At 51.8% G+C, this 18,858-nt stretch overlaps 1 protein-coding gene across 4 annotated transcripts in view; it reads left to right on the forward strand.

Annotated features, from left to right (window-relative positions):
- Nucleotides 1-18,762, forward strand: part of ARHGEF7 (Rho guanine nucleotide exchange factor 7) — a 125,289-nt gene extending 106,527 nt beyond the window's left edge. For 3 of the 4 annotated variants that reach the window (XM_081815211.1, XM_031035863.2, XM_031035866.2), the window contains 6 exons: nt 703-927; nt 2,945-3,038; nt 7,506-7,595; nt 10,435-10,611; nt 18,333-18,432; nt 18,624-18,762. In XM_081815211.1, coding sequence (XP_081671337.1) covers nt 703-927; nt 2,945-3,038; nt 7,506-7,595; nt 10,435-10,611; nt 18,333-18,432; nt 18,624-18,735 — 798 coding nt within the window. In that variant the 3' untranslated portion in view covers nt 18,736-18,762. The remainder of the gene's footprint in view (nt 1-702; nt 928-2,944; nt 3,039-7,505; nt 7,596-10,434; nt 10,612-18,332; nt 18,433-18,623) is intronic. The other variant, XM_081815212.1, reaches the window with a different exon arrangement.
- Nucleotides 18,763-18,858: the final 96 nt, after the last annotated feature.

An 18,858-nucleotide genomic window follows, 5' to 3' on the forward strand; every position in this document is an offset into this window, starting at 1 on the left:
GCTGATTCTGAGTATTATTTTATTGAACATCTTTGCATTTAATTGTCACTGTAATGGAATATTTGGGGGTTTTCTAGGAATATGAACCCCATTATCTTTCTGAGAAACTAGATTTTATATAACTTTATTTTGATTAAAGCTGGTTTTTGTGAGAAAATAACTTGTTTTACCCTAGGGATTGGCAAAATTTTTCTGCAAAGAGACCGTAAGATACTTTAAGCTTTACAGGCAATATGGTTTTGTACTTTGGTTTTATAGCCATCAACAGGAATGGGCCTGGCTGTGTCTTGGGAAAACTTTTTAAATGGAAACAGGCATTTATCCCACCCCTAAATCACCAGGCAGTAAATATGTGACTGGGGAGAATTACCCTCCCCCATAACCACATTCTCAGTACAAGAAATGCCTGTTCTTTTACAAAATTCTGATCTATGCTAAATGGAACACCTTGTTGCAAATGCTACTCCGTGGCAAATAAAGGTGGCAGTGGGGTGCTTGGGTCTGGGCCTCCGCATCCTGTTGCCTGCTCCCCCAAGCTGCCCTGACGCACAGTAGACGGGTGCCCCAGAAGCTGACTGCTTGGGGTTGGAGATTAAAGAAATGACAATCTGGGAGTGTTTCAGAAATGGGCAGAACCTCGTGGGTCTGGTTGAGGGGACCCTGATGGCAGCTGTGGTGTTTCACTCTCTCTTCCCCCTGTAGCTCCCCTCCCATCCGATCGCCCCATCCAGCAAGCACGCGGACAGCAAGCCAGTACCCCTGACGCCTGCCTACCACACGCTGCCCCACCCCTCCCACCATGGCACTCCGCACACCACCATCAACTGGGGGCCCCTGGAGCCTCCGAAGACCCCCAAGCCGTGGAGCCTGAGCTGCCTGCGACCCGCACCCCCCCTGCGGCCCTCGGCTGCACTCTGCTACAAGGAGGTGAGGTCTGGGCGCAGGCGAGTTGCGAACTTGACATCTCGGCGTGTTAGGTTGTCTGTTCTGTGCTTCATTCTGTATTTCTGTCTGTGATTCTGTGACGTAAGACAAATACAAACTCGCCTCAGAACCGTGAAGGTCCGCCTTGGTTCTTCTGTCCTTCCCTTCTGCTTCAGCTAGAATTAGATGCTCTGTGCCCTTCGCGGATGGGCCTTGTTTCCGGCCGCCGGGAGCCTGGAGCTCACCCACCTCGGGTGAGCCTGAGTTCACTTTGTGCACCTGATCCATGGTGGGTCTTGCCGAGGCTTTCTGACCCTTTTCCAGGTGCGAGTGAGGGCCGCCCCGGAACCCTGCGTTGGTCACCGGGAGCTATTTGAGAGGAAGAGAACATGCACAGATGAAAGTGGGAGCACACGGCTCTGCAGCAGTGTGTTGGAGAGCTGCGTCTGCGGCATGTCCGTCTTGCATGGTCACACCAGGCTGCTGACGCTGCACCTGCGTTCAGGACACGAACTACCTTAACTACCTGAGAAATACTTGCACTTGAGGAAGCTCATGACTGAAGTGCTGGGTGTGGTCATGAGCCTGTGAGTAGGCGTGCACAGCCTGAGTGCGAGTCTGAGCGCAGGGTGTGAGGTGGCACGTCCTGGGGCACTTCTTGTCCGTCTGAGGTCGCGTTTGCCCGAGGCCCTGGAACCCCCCCATCCTTGCCAGCAGCCCTACATGTTTTACGACCCACAGAAGTATTACATAGGTGATGATCTGTCCTTGATGTGTTTTTGTTAATGAATTTTGCTGTTTATGACCTCTGTCTTGCTGGTGATCACATGCCCAAGTCCGAGGTTGTTTTGCTGTGGGCAGTTATGTGACGAATGTGGGGATCTGTTACCCATTTAGCTTGTGCAGATGGTGCCGGCCGTGCCGGTGGGGGTCTCCCTGCTGTTGAGGAAGGGTGGGTGGAGAGTGTCCGGTCATGGAGCACAAAGCATGAGGGGAGAGGTGTGGCCGTGAACCTGAGCATCTGGTTTTGCTGTCTGGGCTGCACCTGCTTTGCTGGACCCAGTGCTGGGGTAACCGTCGCCTCGTGTCCCTGAGCCCCTCCAGACCCTTCGTGCAAGTCCTGGGCCCACGGGTGGGGGGATCGTGGCCTGCGTGAGCATGGCGTGCTGCCCGGGGCTGTGGAACACTTGCTGCAGTTACTTCTCTGGACACTGATTTCTGCCACATTTTTAAAAGCTTGTGCAGTTTAGCGGAAGAGCTTTTGAAGAGCTACCTTCCAAACCCGAGCTGTGTTCCTTCTGTGCTTTTGGTCTGATTCCTCCCATAGCGCATGTCACGTTGGCTTCCTGTCGTGAGACTCACGAATGGTTTGTGTGACTTGAGTGATGCAGCAGTGAGACCTCACCAGGATCTTATACATGCTTGGCCGCTGGAGCCTGGCCTGTCCCTGCGGACGTTCTCTGCGGTCTTTAGTCGCTGTGTTTGAGCGGGAAGGGGCGGATCGTCGCATCGTGCCTCCGCCATGAGCTTGTGTGCCCATGCCCAGGCGGTGGGGCCGCTGCTCTGTCGTCCGTGCGTCTGCACTCAGAGCCCACGGGCAGGTCGTCTTCCCTTTCCTCCTCTCTGGAGGCTTCTGCCTTTCCTCGAAAAATAGCCTTGTTTTCCTGATGGCTTCCTGGTTCGCTGCAGCAGATGGGTCTGCTCCAGAATTAGCAGCACGCGTGCATCTGCGGCTGGGTCGGCCCACGAGCCCGCAGCACCTCCACACCGTGTCGTCACAGTGCCGACGGGTCCGAGGGACACGAGGGTTTTCGTCAGAGCCTGTGCCTCTTGCTTTTGCTTTTATATGAATGCTCAGCAGCTGGCCAAGGAAGCCCAGCACGAGTAAAGTAGGGAGTTCTTTACCTTGAGCGGCTGTAGAAACTTCTATCTCATGCTGTCAGTGACTCTCACCGTCACGCCAGGAAAAATTCCTGCCTTTGGAATATGTCAGCACTTTTTCCCCTTTTTCTTTCTCTAGGATCTTAGTAAGAGTCCCAAGACCATGAAAAAGTTGCTACCTAAGCGCAAGCCTGAGCGGAAGCCTTCCGACGAAGAGTTTGCACTGCGGAAAAGTGAGTACACACCACGTGTGGCAGAGGACACGGGCCCGTCTCGGGCGCAGCGCGCACGGCGTAGACACAGGGCTGGTGGCTTTCCGGAGGCGTCAGCTGTCGGGGTCTGAGCCTTAACATCTTGTCTAAAGGACACTGAGGAGCAAGGGCGGTGAACCCTTCCAGCGGTGATGCCCACGAGCAGGAGAGCTGCCTAGTGATGAAGCACATGCGTGGTTTTCCCCTCGATGGAACGGCTTGTGGTCTCTTGGCCTCTGTGATCATTTGTTCTGGGAACCCAGGCCAGGGGTGCAGGGGGACCACCTGTTCTGTCCGGCCCCCTCCTTGGCCTGGGCTGCACCAGGTGTCTCCACGTGTCCGGGGGACACCCCCACTTTGCTCCGCAGCCCGAGGTCTCGCTTTTCCCTGTATGCGTGTCTGACCCTCGCTGCCCGGCTGTGAACTCGGGAAATGCCGGAAGTGGCGCTGGATTCGGCACTTGATCTCCCGAACAGCCTCTCCCATGGGAGATGCTCCGTTGATAGATGGTGAGCAAGTAGAGCTATTTCGAGAAGTGACTGGAGAGATTGTGCATGTGCCCACCCGCTGTTTCCCACTGCCGAGCTGTTTCCCGGTGCCACAGGCAGGAGGGGCTCCGTGGGACGGCTGTGGGACTGTCTGCACTGCAGGAGGACCTCAAGGGGGGGACGGCCCAGGCAGTGGCAGCCTCAGGGAAGGGGTGGGCTCTGCCTCCTTGCTGCTGTGGCCCAGGACCTGTCACGGGTCTTCCTGACTTTGTGGAGCACTGCTCTTTTTTTTTTTGCTGTATTTATTTGGGAACTTTCAGGGATTCATTTATAAAAGAAGACTCGTGGCAGAGGTGTTTGTAGTCAGAACGTGAGTGTGGCTGATGTCACTCCAGGGAAGGGGGCCGCTTGGTTCGGGGGCTCTGCAGGATCCCTGGAGTCCAGGGGGCCTGCACGCGGGCCGCCCCCCCACTTGTCCTGATATGGGTGATGAGCTGGAAGTGGTAGATGCAGGGAGGGGCCTAGAGGCAGCTCCACGAACGTGAGCGCTCACACCGCTCGGCACTGCAGTGGGCACGGCGTCACTTGCCATCATGGCGGTCCTCCCCCAGATCCTGAGCATGCAGAGCAGGGTTGCACTCCCAGGACACTAATGTATGGGTGAGGAGAGAGTCCTGCCTTGGGGGCTCTGGAGCCAGTGCCTGGGCTGCTTTCTCCACCCGGTGCCCTCTCCCCACACCTCCCAGCTGCGCCCTCTAAAGTGGCCCAGCGGCCCTCCCTCCCCCACCCTTTGCACCAGCACACTATCTGCCTGTTTAGTCTCCTGTCTGTTTCTACTGAAGGGTAGGTCTGTGGGACAGCAAGGAGCCCATGGGGCTCACGTGGGAGGTGGTGGGGTTGGTAGTGAGAGCTGATTCCCAGAGGCGCCCTGAGCAGATGGGCCGCTGCAGTCCTGCTGTGAGTGGAGGGTGTGATGGGCCTTGCTTTGAACACGATCGCTGACTGCTGTGTTGAGTTCAGGCGAGCAGAGGTGGGAGTAGGGAGGCCAGGTAGGAGGTGAACTGATCCAGGTGAGGAAGATCGGGTGGTGGCTGGCCCAGGTGATGACGGTGTAGTGGGCCAACGTGGACAGAGTTCAGATTTCTTTGAAGAGGGAGCCTGCAGCTGTGGTTTCTCAGCCGGGGGTGACTTTGCCCCCTCTGGAGATACTCACGTCTGGAGGCCTTTTTGGTTGTTACACTTGGGTGTGGGCACTGCTGCCTTATAGTGAGTAGAGGCCAGGGATGCTGCTAGATGTCCTAGAGCCCACGGGACTTGCCCCCCCCTCCCCCCGCGCAGTCTTGCCGAGGCTGGGAAGGGTTCCTGCAGGAGGAATCCCAGGCCCGAGGCTGGTGGAAAGGCGGGTGGTGAGGATTCGGAGCTGCTCGCCTGCTGACACGGCTGCTCAGGCCATGAGATGCGATGGTGGGTCTGGGGAGCTGAGGAGCCAGCGGAGGGAACTTGGAGGGACCGGGGGCTGAAAGGGAACCAGGGATTCCGTGTGGGTTGGAGGAGAGATGTCAGCCATACCATAATTCCTGTACCTCTCTGGTGCTCCCCGGAGTCACACGGAGCTTTCCCGAGTTCTTTTAGTCTTGCTGACATTCAGAGTCCTGGAAGTTTCTGTTTGTGGGGTGGCCTCTGCCACATAGGGACTGCGAGGAAAGCAAGCTCGGCGGTAGCCATGAGCTCCGTCCTGGGGAGGCCAGCGAGCGTCCTTTCTGGGGTCCGTGCTGCCTCTGGGCGTCGGGTGATGCGTGCGTACCGACTCACCTCCAGCATAGCCGTCTCATCCTATCATCTGGACAGGTAGGCCCAGGCACAGATTGCAGTCCCCTGGGCAGAGGTGGAACGACGTGCCTGTGAAGTTGCCGTATTCAGCAGGTCCTGAAATGAAGTGAGGAAGACCCTCTCTTACTCCTGAGGGAGGAGCTTGTCGTGTACATGATGGGCTCCAGTCAGTGGCGATAGATCCATTTCTCAATAGCTCTTCAACTCTGGGTGCTGAAATTTGTGTTTTCTTTGTAAATTTTATTTTGAGTGTAGTTGACCCACAACGTTAGGTTAGCTTCGGGCGTGCCCCGTGGTGGTTTGACGTCTGGATGCTCTGCGAGGCCCAGCACCAGTGTGGCCCCCGTGTGTCGTGAGCACACAGCGCGTCCCGCCATTGAGCGTATGCCCCGTGCTGGGCCTCCCATCCCCGGGGCTTACTCATGCCTTAACTGGAAGCCTCGATCCCCCACTCCCCCTCATCTGCTCTGTTTTCCTAACCCCGAGCCATCAGTTCTCTGTATTTACCAGTCTCATGCTGCTGTTTGTTCGTTCATTTGTTTTTATTGTAGATTCCACATATGAGTGAAATCATGGTATTTGTCTTTTTTAGTCTGACTTACTTCACTCACTTGGTGTAATATACGCTTTGTCCGCCCATGTTGTCACAGATGGCACGATCTCATCCCTTTGTGGATGCATAATATTCCTGTGTGTGCGTGCGTGTGCGTGCGTGTGTGTGTGTCCACCACCTTCCTTATCTGTTCATCTCTTGGTGGACCCTCGGGTTGGCTGCTTCCATAACTTGGCTGTTGTAGACAATGCTGCAATAAACATACGGGGGCATGTATCCTTTCACATTAATGTTTTTGTTTTCTTTGGGTAAATACCCAGTAGTGGAATTACTGGATCATATGGTATCTTAAGAAAAACAAAGCTGGAGATACCATAATTCCAGATTTCAAGATACACTACAAAGCTGTACTCATCACAGTAGTATGGTAGGTACAAAAATAAACACATAATGCCAGTGGAACAGACTAGAGCCCCAAACCCACGATTACATGGTCAGTCCGTGGCAAAAGAGGCAAGAATATATCATGAGAAAAAGAACAGTCTCTTCAAACAATGGTGTTGGGAAAACTGGACCACTTGCTTACAGCATACATGGAAATAAACTCAAAGCGGATTATAAAGACCTAAATGTGAGACCTGAAACCCTAAAAATCCTAGAAGATACTGGTATTTATTTTTAGTACAGCATATTTGATTTGCCTTGTATATATATCTTACTCTCATAAAATGTTGAGGCTTTCTATAGCTTCTAAATACTTAAGCTTTCTGTTCTTCCACATTTTTATTAGAGTAGGTGAACCTTTTAAAATACATACCCAAGTGTAATATCTTAGAAAATACAAAAAAATGTAGAAAATGTAGTAAAACAGAGAAGAGGAATAGTTCACCCCATAGCATCATATGAAGTCTGCTATGTGCGAGGCACCGAGTCCGGGACTGATAGCACTCGATGTTGTTAGTCTGGAAGCTTCTCTCCTCCTCCATGCCTGTGGTCTGAGTACACGAAGCCAGTGTCTGGAGGGATCTGTGGTTGGACAGTGCTGGAAGAACACTGACAAGGTCTCGGTAGTGCTTTGTGACCATCCGGGATGAGGATGGGATGAGATCTCTTGTACGAACGGGGGATCAGAGGAAATGCTCTTTCTGGAGCTCTCCAGGGTCTTCATGCTGCCCGCTGTGGGCTCCCCGCTGCCCCATCAGCACTGGGGATTGCCAGACTTCCTTATATTTGTCAGGCCAGTGGGTGAAAACCTGAGGCTTTGTTTTGTTACTTCTTAGCAAGAAGAAGCCTCTTCTCTTAAGGTGTTTTTGTGTGACTTGCTTGTTCCTTGCCCTTTTTTCAATTCCAGCATGGGAGGATGCTGTTTTTCCTACGGACTAGTAAGACCACTTTTACATATTTAGGGTACTAGCCTTTTGCTAGATACGTTGCACATAAAAAATATTTTAAAAACATAGAACTGTTTTATAAATATTAGAAAACCATTTTCTGATAAAAGAGAGAAATTGTTTTTTAGTTCGTGACCTGTTCTACTTGTCACTTTTAGCTTGATTGTGGCGTGTCGTGTCTTGACAGGCACGGCCGCTTTGGAAGAAGACGCGCAGATTCTGAAAGTCATCGAGGCTTACTGCACAAGCGCGAAAACGCGGCAAACGCTCAACTCAAGTAAGTCTCACCATCTCGGACTAAGAACTGCAGCGGCTCACTGGGGTTAGAGTCCCCATCCGAGGGGCCTGTGCTGGGCCCTGTGTGTGGCCGTCAGTGAGGGACACCTGGCTGGCCCGCCCGGTGCCCCTAAGGCCCCGCAGAGGGGCTGAGCTGCCACTAAGAGGACGCATTTCTACAAAACGTTCTGCTGGGGAACTTTAAGTAGGAGGTGCTGCCAGGGTGTAGAAAGCTTTTGCTTAGTAAGAAGATGTGCTTAGAAGACAGAAGATGGGTTCAGTTATTTTTAAGCTCTTTAAACTATTGGTTGATAGTGGGACTTTCTTCCTTAAGATTCGTAGAATTGTCAAAAATATAAATCTAGAGCAAGTCTTTTTTAGCAGTGCCCCCACCCCCCGCTTTTCTAAATGATGCATTTAAACATTTTTGGAAGTGGACCCCAACTAATTTATGTGGTGGATTTCAGCACCACTGAGTTTCCTGTATCTTTATGCACAAGGTCTCAGTTGAGGAACCTTAATCTGTCGGGACAGGAAAAGGTGGGCTCTTTTTGTCTTTAACTTCCCAGCGTTTGAAGGTGGAGTGCAGCATGGGGGTGCAGACGCAGTGGGGCGCGTGGTTTGTTCAGGAGAAAGGGTCGCCTTCCCCTCTCCCTGGGGCCAGGACCACAGAAACCACAGGGTGTCCTGCACTGTCCTTTCTGGGTAGGCTTTTTGGGGTTTGGTTTTGTTCGAGAACTGGTTTATGTATTCTGGCTTAGAAACTGGTTTCTGTTAGGTTGTGTGTCTTGGATTCCCTTTCTACCCTGACTTTGGGCACATTGCTGATCACTGCTTCATTCCCACCACCTCTACTTTGGTGGTTCAGATCTGCATCCTGGCTCGTGTCAGACTAGTTCTGATAAAAAGGACAGGGGGGAAAGGGAATTTTCACCCGCTTTAGCTTTTGTTAAAGATGGCGACAGCTAAAAAGGGCTGGCAGGATTGAACCCCATGGGCAGTCTGCAGATCACCTAGAAACTTCCCTGTGGCCGGTGTTTTAAGTGTCTGGTGTGCGCATTGAGACTCTTGTTTGTCCTTGTCCTGTGAGAACACTTACTCATAGTAACTGGTCAGCAGAGTGGGGGAGACATGGAAAGGCCTGGAAGTGGGGTGTACATCAAGGCAAACGGTCATTTGTAAATACAGTTTGTCTTTTGATACTGGTTTTATAGATTTGGTAAGAAACCGTTTTAAGTTTCAGGTTATATAAAATGTGGCCATAGTGTTTTGGGTTTTGAATTTGAAATTTTAAAGAATTCTCTCAAATTACTTGAAATAAAATTGTAACGTGGTAGTCTCAGGTAAACAGACCAGGTAACGTGAGCTTTGTGTGTGTGTTGGTGAGAGCTTCATCTGTTCATCAGGGGGACGGTGCCTCATGATGTCCCTGTGGCCTCGCTGCTTTGGTTGCCTGGAAGGGACGGCCTGTAGACCGTGTGGGTTATCTGTCATCTGTATCATGTGTCTCCAGTTCTCCCGTGTCAGAGAAGCTTTGCACGATACGTGGATTTTTATTTTCAGCTGATACTATGGGCTAAGCACTCTGGGGCCTCGTGTGTCCAGTCCTAGATGGCTGTAACCCTAATACTCTTAGGACCAGATAGGATAGGGGAAATGGATCCTTGATGCTGGAAAGGTAGTGTGGGATTACAATGGAGGCAGCTCTTTTCATACTACATTGCTTAGTAAAAACAGGATAATACACTTTACCTAAAATTCACCTCCTTTCAGTGTATGTTTGGATGCCAAGAAGACATTATAATAAAGCCAGACATCTTTGGTATCGATTTCTGTCTCAAGGAAGTAGTGACCTTCATTAGACTCCAGGGATTTAGTTGAAGGAATCCAAACTGGCCCACTGCTTGTTCTTGTTATGGTTTGGGAATGGAACGCCCTTGGAGCAGAAGCAGGACTAGGACGGAGCCCGCAGGTGCTGTGGTGTGCCCTGTCTGTCGCGCAGTGTCCCTGCATGCCTCCCTCACAGCTGCCTGGCCGGTGCCCTCGCTCCCAGCTGCTGACTGCTCTTGGGCTTCTCTCTGTTCTCCCATCTTGTGCCCACTTTGTCTGTCGCCCCCCTGTTAACACAGTGGCTCTCGGCTCATCGTGTCTCTTGTCCTGCCGGTAAAAGGGTCTGCATCAGGACTGAGAACGTTTGAACAGGCCTCCCACTTTTTCTCTTCCCCTGGCCGAGCTCTGGGGTGCAGTGGCAGGAAGGGGGGGCCCAGAGGGACCCGGACCCTGCGTAACCCTTCTCTCCACTCTGAAGTTTTTACAGTGGTGGTAGTTTGATAAGGTAAGTTTAGACCCCACCATTAAGATGACTTCTGGGGAGTCTAGTCTGGGAAAGGGAGAGCTGAAGAAGTCAGTCCAAAAACCCTCTGAAGCTCTCCTGCTTCAGTATGTCCACTTCAGAATAAGACACAGCTCCTAATGAAATGCGTAAATGGCTCCTCTTACAAATGTCCTGAACGAGGCTCACGGTTAGTTGACTGGGATAGAATTGTTGACCTGGGAAATGTCTGTGGAAGTATCTGTGGACATGGGCTTATGTGAGGGACCGTTTGGTAACAATATTGTGACTTAGGTTTATTTAAATAATCCAGTTTTACTCTGAGGGTTGTGCTATTAAAACCCACCGTAAATAAGGAGAAATGAACATTGTTGCCAGTTTTTAACAATATTTTCTCTCTTCCTTCTCTTCCCATCACCTTTTGCTTTTGTTTTCATGTTTTTGGTTGTGGCTCTTCTTGTCCGTCCCCTCTCCCCTCTGCCTGTCACTCCATCCCTCCCCGTCGTAGCATGGCAAGGCACTGACCTGATGCATAATCACGTCTTGGCTGACGACGACCAATCAAGTCTAGACTCCTTGGGTCGTCGCAGTAGCCTTTCCCGTCTGGAGCCTTCAGACCTCTCGGAAGACTCTGACTATGACAGTATATGGACAGCCCATAGTTACAGAATGGGTTCTACATCTCGTAAGAGCTGTTGCTCATATATCTCTCACCAGAACTAATGCACTTCTGAGCTTTTCTTAACAAATGCTTGTTGTATCGCAGCCTGCTTTTCTTAGATGTTTTCTTGCTGTTCCTTGTCTTTTATGTGATATTTTAACAACTTTTGAGAGCATTGCTGATATTTCCCATTGTACTGTGTGGAGGCCCACTTGCCAGTTCGACCGTCCATTCGAGCTGCCGCGGTGGAAGGAGACGGTGCGCTCACGGGGCCGCGCCCGAGGGTCCTCTCCTCCGTGGGTGGTGGTGGCTCTCCAACTCTGAATGGTCTGGGTTCCTGTTCTCAGTGTAGCACCTGTCTCATTTCTTTGTGGATACAGCTGTGCGAGCACTTTCCTGTTTTATACGAGACCGTACAGGTTTGTGATCTAAGTGCCAGCACCACAGGGGCGACTCTGGCCTTACACAGGGTCTCAGTGTTCTGTGTGCAGCAGCCCCACTGGTGAACGAGCTGTGGAGAGAGGCCAAGGAGAGCGCGCTGGGAGCGGGGGGTCAGTTCAGACAGCCGTGTCCTGAGGAGCCCCCAGGGCGCTTGGCCGCCACGCAGGGCTGTGTGTGGGTGTGGCTCATCAGGGTGCCTCAGACGGCCGTCCCATGTCCCCGTTTGCCCGGGGCGGGGGGCGGGGGGTCTCCGAGGGCCGGGTTACTGTCAGAGCTCAGACCCTCCCCCACAACTCACACCCGACTCTCCTTACTTGGAGCAATCGCTCTTAACTGGCGCTTAGCACACCCATGCCACTCCACTGAGGATTCAGGCCAAACTCGGAAGCCCTCGGCCTCTGAAGGTGTACATGCGACTCCGTTCAGAGCCAGGTGAGTGCGTGGCTTCAGTCCCGGCCTGGCTGTCCCCCCACATCCCTGTCACGCTGCCTGCGACGGACACGGGCTTTGTTTTCAGCGGCTAGCTGCCGTGAAACTCCGTTTACAGCAGCCCGTCCTCTGTGACCCCCATTCCTGATTGTCACGGGGACATCTGAGTCCGTTGAAGACCTCGGTTGCCATGTCACTCACTTACAAGAACATCTCAGATTTGGAGGGAACTCCCTCACTTGCCTGGGATTTGTTGTAAGGAGATTTCACTGGCCCCTCTCAGACGAATTTCTGCTTCAGAAAGAACTGAATGTGACCTGTTACATTCAGTCGTGGCATCCAGACCCACATCTGGTCATTGTTCTCTCCCATGCATGCTGTACTTGGTGTTAAAATGGAACCTCAGGGTTGTGTTTTAAGTATTCATTGAAACCAGCTTCAGAAAACAAGATGCCATAATACGTTGGGAATAACCTGTTTTCCTCTCCTCAGGGTGGCTGTGATCTCTGTCCTCCCCCGACCCCCAGCAAAGCCCCGTAGCCAGTGTGTGATCTTGTTTGCGCAGGGACAGCCGGGCTGCAGCGCCCTAGTCGGCTGGGCGCCGGTGGACCCTGGCGGCGGCGTGTTGCTTAGCGGGTCACACGCCTTCAGTACTGCCTGCGGTGAGGTCCTGAGGAAAACCAGGAATTCCAGATAGGTCTCTGTTGCCACACAGCTGTCGAGCTGCTCGCGCCATCTGGAGATTTCATACTTTTATATCAATTAGTATAAATAAGAAAGTTGAGGAGCAATCTTAAAATTAGTCAGAGCCCAGTATTAACCCACGGTAGAGATGGGGTTTATATGTATTCAGCCAAATAGTCAGCGGAGGTTTGGGAGAAGTAGGACTACGAAGTTCATGCAGGGAACTTAGCAGCAGTTGTTGTGTTTTGTACGTACAATGGCCACCTCTTCTGACGCTAATGGTAGAATGTCTGTCTGTCTGCTTTGAGGCTGCTGTCGGTGAGTTGGCGTAGCCGCCTCTGCCAAGAAGCCTCAGTAAGCGCGGGGGCGCTGCGATACTTCCTTACCACCAAGTGTCGTGTGGGTCGTCCTCCGGAGACCTCTCACGTCCTGTCCTCCGAGGTCTGACGCTGTCCCCTCAGTCCTCTGGTACCAGTTAAAGCCACGTGCGCGGTGATTTTGCCGATGCTGAGATCACTGCATCACACCGCCCTGGCTTCTGGTTGTTTGGGCTTGTTTCGAATGTCTGCACCATTCGCTCTTGTGACCTGGTTGGAAGTGTTAGTGCCACAGGCCTGGAAGTGGCACCGGAGGGCGGGGACACTCCGTCCGTGGAGCTCCAGTCACGGTGAAATGGAGTCTGCTTGGGGCAGCTCCGTCCTGGCCGCGTGCGCAGTTAGTGCGTAGCGTGCGGGCGTGGGCCCTGAACCCGCAGGTGGGTGGAAGCCGTCCCGGGCCTCCCGTGGTGTGGACCTTGAGTTTACCCTTGCCACGGTATATAAGCTATATTAAGTGTGTGTTTTGCGTAAAACTGCCAAAACACAGTAATGTGTATATAGTGGTATAAGACCTTGAAAAAAAATCTCTATATTGTGTTTTTTCTCTGTGAATGGGAAAGCCATTTTTAGCGGGTGACGGCCATTTGAAGACTCCGTTGGATGTACACCTGAAGGTTGCATTGTACTGTACAGTATGCATATTGTCTGTGGTTGCATATGGCAATGAAGTGTTTGTTTTATAAAAAAGACATCTGTTATGTACAGTTGAAATAAATTTTGCATTTGCTAGCCTGTGGCTTTTAATATTTGTTATCTGGGGGGCGGGGGAGTAGCATAGCTTTTGCAACTGAATATGATTTGGCTGTTCTCCTGTATGTTGTCTTCCAGAGGAAGGCCAGGCAATGGGACACTTTCTGTCTGCTTTGAGAGAGAGACATGCACTTCCTTAGAATAAATACCTTCTAGATGATACAGGGTGACTCCCGACACGCTTTTATTTCCTTTCTCCCTCTTTTTTTAAAGAAGTTTTTGGTCCCTGAAAGGCTTGTTTTCAGAAAGAAGCACTCTTGGTTTTGTTGTGCATAAATGGGGAAAAAAAAAAAAAAAGCCTAACTTTAATAGATTTTTTATTTTTTTAAGACTAAGGTCAGTTTTAATCTTTGTTTTATAAAGTGCATGCCCAGCTGGCTAAGAAGTGAAAAGGAGTGTCCGCGTGGGGCTAGGGAAGGGTGCAAATGGTAAACAGATGCAGATGGTTCCCTAAGGAGATTCCTCACATTTTCCTAAGAAAAAAATTAGAATCCTATGATAGCCATAAATAACAAATGACCTTTGGGAGAGATTTTATTAAATAGATTTCTTTTAAAAGTTGTAATATTTTCCTTCATTCTGAAAGTTCAGTTTCGCTTGAGCATAATTAGGTGCAGATTTTAGAAAGATGATGAATTAGAATTTATGGAGTTCTGCCACAAACGTACTCGACTGCTGGCCAGACGAGCAGATGATCTTTTCTGACAAACACCATGTTTAGGCTTCTGACGCAGGCTGACCCTGTCACGCATACGCACGCACGCGCACACGCACCCACGCGCTAGCCCTTGTGTGCCCCGGAGTTGACTGAGCCGTGTGTTCTGTCTGCGTGTCCGGTCAGGTGGCAGTCTAACCACGGAGAGGCGCCCGGGCTTTGAGTCCCCTGCTCTGTGCGGCACCGGCCCTCGCTAGATGTGTGTTCCGCAAAGACCCACGGTGCTCTGAGGGGTGCAGGTGTTGTGGGAGGCAGGGCTCCACGTGTCCCCAGCTGGTAGAGCACACCTCTGAGGGCACAGGCTCGCCTTCCTGTCTCCCGCCGTGCGGCAGTGTGCAGCTCCCACAGCGTGTCCATCCGTGGCCTCCACAGCCAGATTCTGCGGACACGTTCTCCGGAGTCCTCCGGTTGGAGAAGGGCTGGACTGGTGCTAAGTGCTGATGACAGCTCATTGTAGTCACCCCTGCACCGAACAGCAAATCCAGCCGGCACTTGTGTGCATGTCCTTCTAGATGCAGACAGGGTTCTAGGCTAGCCCAACACCCCTTTTAAACCGCGACACACACAACTGTGGAATGTTGCTGAAAGGCGCGGCACTCAGGCGACTTGAGGAAATGCTGAGTTAAAGTAAGTGGGTGTTTCTACTACACACCTGGTGAAAGCCGTCAGCGTGCCCCATGCGCACGGTGGACCTTCCAGGAGTGGCCGTAGCCGTCGGCATTTTCCGAGGCGATGTGGTGCAGAACCCCTGTGTTAGAAGGTGGAGGGACAGCAAAATACCCCCAAACCGAGAAGGCACTTTGAGGCTGGAAAAGGAAGCAGGTGACGCCATACGGTTTACACAGAGCGTTATTCCGGGGGGGCCCCTTTCTGATGGGGGGGCCGGGCGGGCGATGGTCCAGGTGCCGCACGGCTGCTCTCCAGGAAGTGCAGACCTGAGTCCCCAGATGGTGTAGACGAGAGGGCTGTGTAGCAGAGGCCGCTGTGGGGGGCCAGCGTCCGTGTGCCGGGGGTGGGAGGGGAGAGACGTCTCTGCTCGCTATGTGAGCGACTTCAGGCACGTTCCAGACGAGCGCTTCCGGTCAGGGCGCACACTCCCTCCCGGGGGCCTGGAGCAGTAGCCCCCCAGAGAGGTCACCGCACGAACGCCAGCACGATGGACTACCGACAGCGCTCGTACCCGTTACCTCCTGGAAACGCAGACCTTGAATGTGCTGGACCATCATGAACCCATTCATCTGTGTCTCAGCCCCTCTTAGAGCATTTTAAATAAAGTGACAGAACATTCTTGGCGGGTTCTGTTGTTTTGCCAAACTAAGTAATTCAGGGAAAACATGCTGTGATCCCTCTAAAAATACCCAAGGGATCTTTGAGATAACTTGTTAAATCTACTTTGTAAAACTTGGCTATTTCTGTGAGAACAGACTTACTTATAAACCTGGCTGGAGAACATTCCTCTGTTGAATTTTCTGAAAAACCAAGTTTTCTGTCCTTGTAGAAACCTCTTCCACTGAAACTGGGCGCATTACTAGCATCATATGGATTTCTCTGCAGGCTAGTAAATGATCTTCATTTTCCACACCAGCATCTTTCGGGAATCAAGCCGTTAAGTCCGTACATTCTGCCTATAGCATTCTCAAATTTAAGCTTGTATAATAAATCCTGGTGTGCTTTCAGTGTATTTCCAAAAGTAACCGTCGCGTACTGCTGCTCACGGGCTTTCAGTCCCCTGATGTTCCGTTACGTAACGGTGGCGGGTTTGAAGGCTTTCGTTTTTGTGACTTTACCTGGTAAAAGATATTAAATGTGATTCTTAAACTCTCAGAGCAGCTCTGCAGAGTTGGCTAGCTCTGTTCTGCTTTACGAGCCCTGGGCCTCCCTACTCGTGCGGACGGGACAGCGCCTGCCGTCTGACCCTTGTCCTTACGACACAGGTGTCCCTTGTTTCTCCTGCTGCTTGAAGCTGGGAGCGCCTCACATCAGCGGGCAGCCCAGGAAGCTACAAGGTGTGAAAATAGCCGGAGAGAGATGCGAGGAAGCCCGTTTTCCCACAGCGCTGCCCGGTGAACTTCTCATCCTGTCGTGTCCTCACGTGGATGAGCTAATGAGACGTCGTATTTCCAGCTGGGGGTGATGGACACACAGCTGGGACCTGTTCTCATCTGACCGTAACACAGAGCGGGTGGCAGGGGCGGGGCACTTAGGAGCCAACTAAGTTGACTCATGACCTCTCTCCATGGCGAAAATTCACTGAAACCGTTTTTTCCTACACCTGTGGTATACACATTTGAATTTTTATGAATCCCTTTGTTTTTCTGGGGAAAACAGCACATGAGCTAACTAACTCTCCTGATGAAAACGGAGGTAACGTTGCGTGTCTTGGAAGCACGGGATGTTCCACGGCCTTCAGAATTCTCACCTTGGCTGGTACCGCTGAGCTTTCCCTTATTTGTCCCATATACCAATTTCCTTCCTAAGCAGTATTTTCTGCTGTGGCCCAGAAGCCCCCGAAGGATCTAGAAGATGACGTGCCTGGAGTCGGCGCTACTCCAGGAGGCCGACTGTCAGCGTAGTGATGTCTTAAGAAACATGTCCCTCTCAGGAGCTGTGTCTTGAAGGATGTTGCCCTCTGTCTGAAGAGTAATTCCCCGTGGGGATGGGTGACTGTGACGGGGTGGGGGTCTGCCCCTTAGTGAGGGGTACAGCAGAGTGACGCGTCCCAGTCCCTGGCAGCGACGGGGCCGGACAGGAGACCGGCAGTGCGCTGATGCACACCCACACACCTGCTGTGGCGGCTTGTGACGGAAACCTAAGTGCCCCATCCGATCGGAGCACTAAAGTTACTGATGCCCCGACGGGCCCTTCCTCCCTCGGGCCGGAGACGTATGTACGTGCCGAAGCGCGCGCTGCGGGACACAGAACGGCACTTGCTTGCCCGGAGTTTAATCTTCTCGTGCTTGGGACGGCACGGCAGGAGGTGGTCCGCATCCTAGCTTTGTCCAGTTCCTGCCGTTACGTGTCACGGTGCACTTGGATCTGACGTCCTTCCCAGGCTGTGCGACGGGAACGGAGCAGGTTGTGCAGTTGTCCAGGTGGCAGCAGGGAGAGTCGAGGCCAAGGCCCCGTGGCCGGCAAACTCCAGCCCCCTGCCCTGTGGCGTGGAGCCCTGTGGCCGTCAAGCTTTGATGGTAGTTGCTAGTCCTGTTCAGAGGGGATTAAGCTGACACTGAAGTGCTGGTGAAACTATACTTCAAACCCTATCTTTAAGAAAATCGGTGTCCTGCTGAATGTCCCCATGACGCGAGGAGGCACAGCCATCGTAGAGTTTGGCAGACCTTGCGGAAGGCAGACTAAAGGTAAACCAGGAGACAGCGAGTTGTAACAGCATCTCTGTAATCCGTTAGCAGCCGTCAAACACCAAGTGTATTTGTTTGATGGAGAAATGTTTATCAAAATACCACTTGCAGGCGTTTGCATTCTGTGGTAGATTCTTCCCTCAAATTCGCATCTGATATTTTTCAAAGATAGAAGTTGTTTCAAAGTTTAAGAAAGCACTACCTCAGATTTTCTTTTTCGTGTCCTTAAAAAAGATGGGAGTCTCCTTTCTTACCCGTGAGATATTTGGGTTTCCCGGTTTCTAAAGTACCCATCCCATGGCGCGTGTTCCTCGGGACGGGGCCCAGGCAGGCTGCAGTGTGGGCCCCGGAGAAATGGCGCACGCCTCCCTCCAACATCGTCAGCGCTTTACCGCCTTCCGCTGGGAAAATGTGTATGTTCCAGGGAATGTCAAATGAGGTTTTTACGAAAGAAGTAATAAATCTCAGTTTTTCTAAACCACGTGTCTCAACCTTTATTTTTACTTGTTATTCTAGAGTTAAGCATTTCGTCAGCTGTTTGCATTTATGAGCACTCTGTGCGTGCCACTGTCTGGCCCATCTTTCTAAAACGCCCAGAATGATTGGTCTCAACGTTTGATTCAGATGTTCCCCCCAATTTTTTTGGTATTTATTCCAAAACATACAGGGCACTGGGGTCAGGACCTTGCTACCTGTGGAAGATTTCAGGATTTGATCCCGATTCATGAAGGAACCGAAGCTTAATAAATCACCTAAAGGCTGATGCTTCCTTGCATCTAGATGCTTTAGGCATGAGAAGGACTGAGTTCGCTAGGCAGAAGTGGAGAAAATTGGTAAAAAGTTGCCCTTCCTGTGTTGTATCTAGAGAGTTTCATAACACAATCCCCGGGATTTAATAGTAATGTTTAAGTTGTGTTATTGAGTCAGGTTTTCACTTCCACCACGGCATTCACCTGTGGGTTTGTTTGTGTTTCTGTTGTTTTAATATCATAGGTTCACGCAAAGAGTCTGCTCCACAAGTTTTGCTTCCAGAGGAAGAGAAGATGATAGTTGAAGAAACCAAGAGTAATGGTCAGACGGTGATCGAGGAGAAGTAAGCGACCCCCCAGCATTTCAGGGTGGGGAGGTGGGGGTGGGCGCTAGCCTTAACCGGGCTGCTGCAGGGCACGCGGAGCGGGACGGTTAGCGGGCAGGGCGTTGTCGTGCCTCCTGGTGGAGCGCTTCCGTGCGGCGGCGTCCTCACTCCCATCCCGGTTCAGGTGTTGGTCCCGCTTTCTGTTTCAGGAGCCTTGTTGACACGGTCTATGCGTTAAAGGATGAAGTCCAGGAGTTGAGACAGGTGAGTCCTAGCCAGCTCTTTAATCTTGTAATGGGGTCAGAGGAAAGCACCGTGTGAAAAGCGAGGCCATCTGTCCCTATGCACGCTAGCACCGAGGGACGGCCTTTCTCTGTGCTCCAGGGCCAGTTTGGTCCCCCGTGAATGGGAACAGACCAGGAGATGAATTCTTTTTTTTTTTTT

This window comes from Leptonychotes weddellii, chromosome 3 (assembly GCF_054177405.1).
Source record: "Leptonychotes weddellii isolate Sample4059 chromosome 3, ASM5417740v2, whole genome shotgun sequence".
NCBI lineage: Eukaryota > Metazoa > Chordata > Mammalia > Carnivora > Phocidae > Leptonychotes > Leptonychotes weddellii.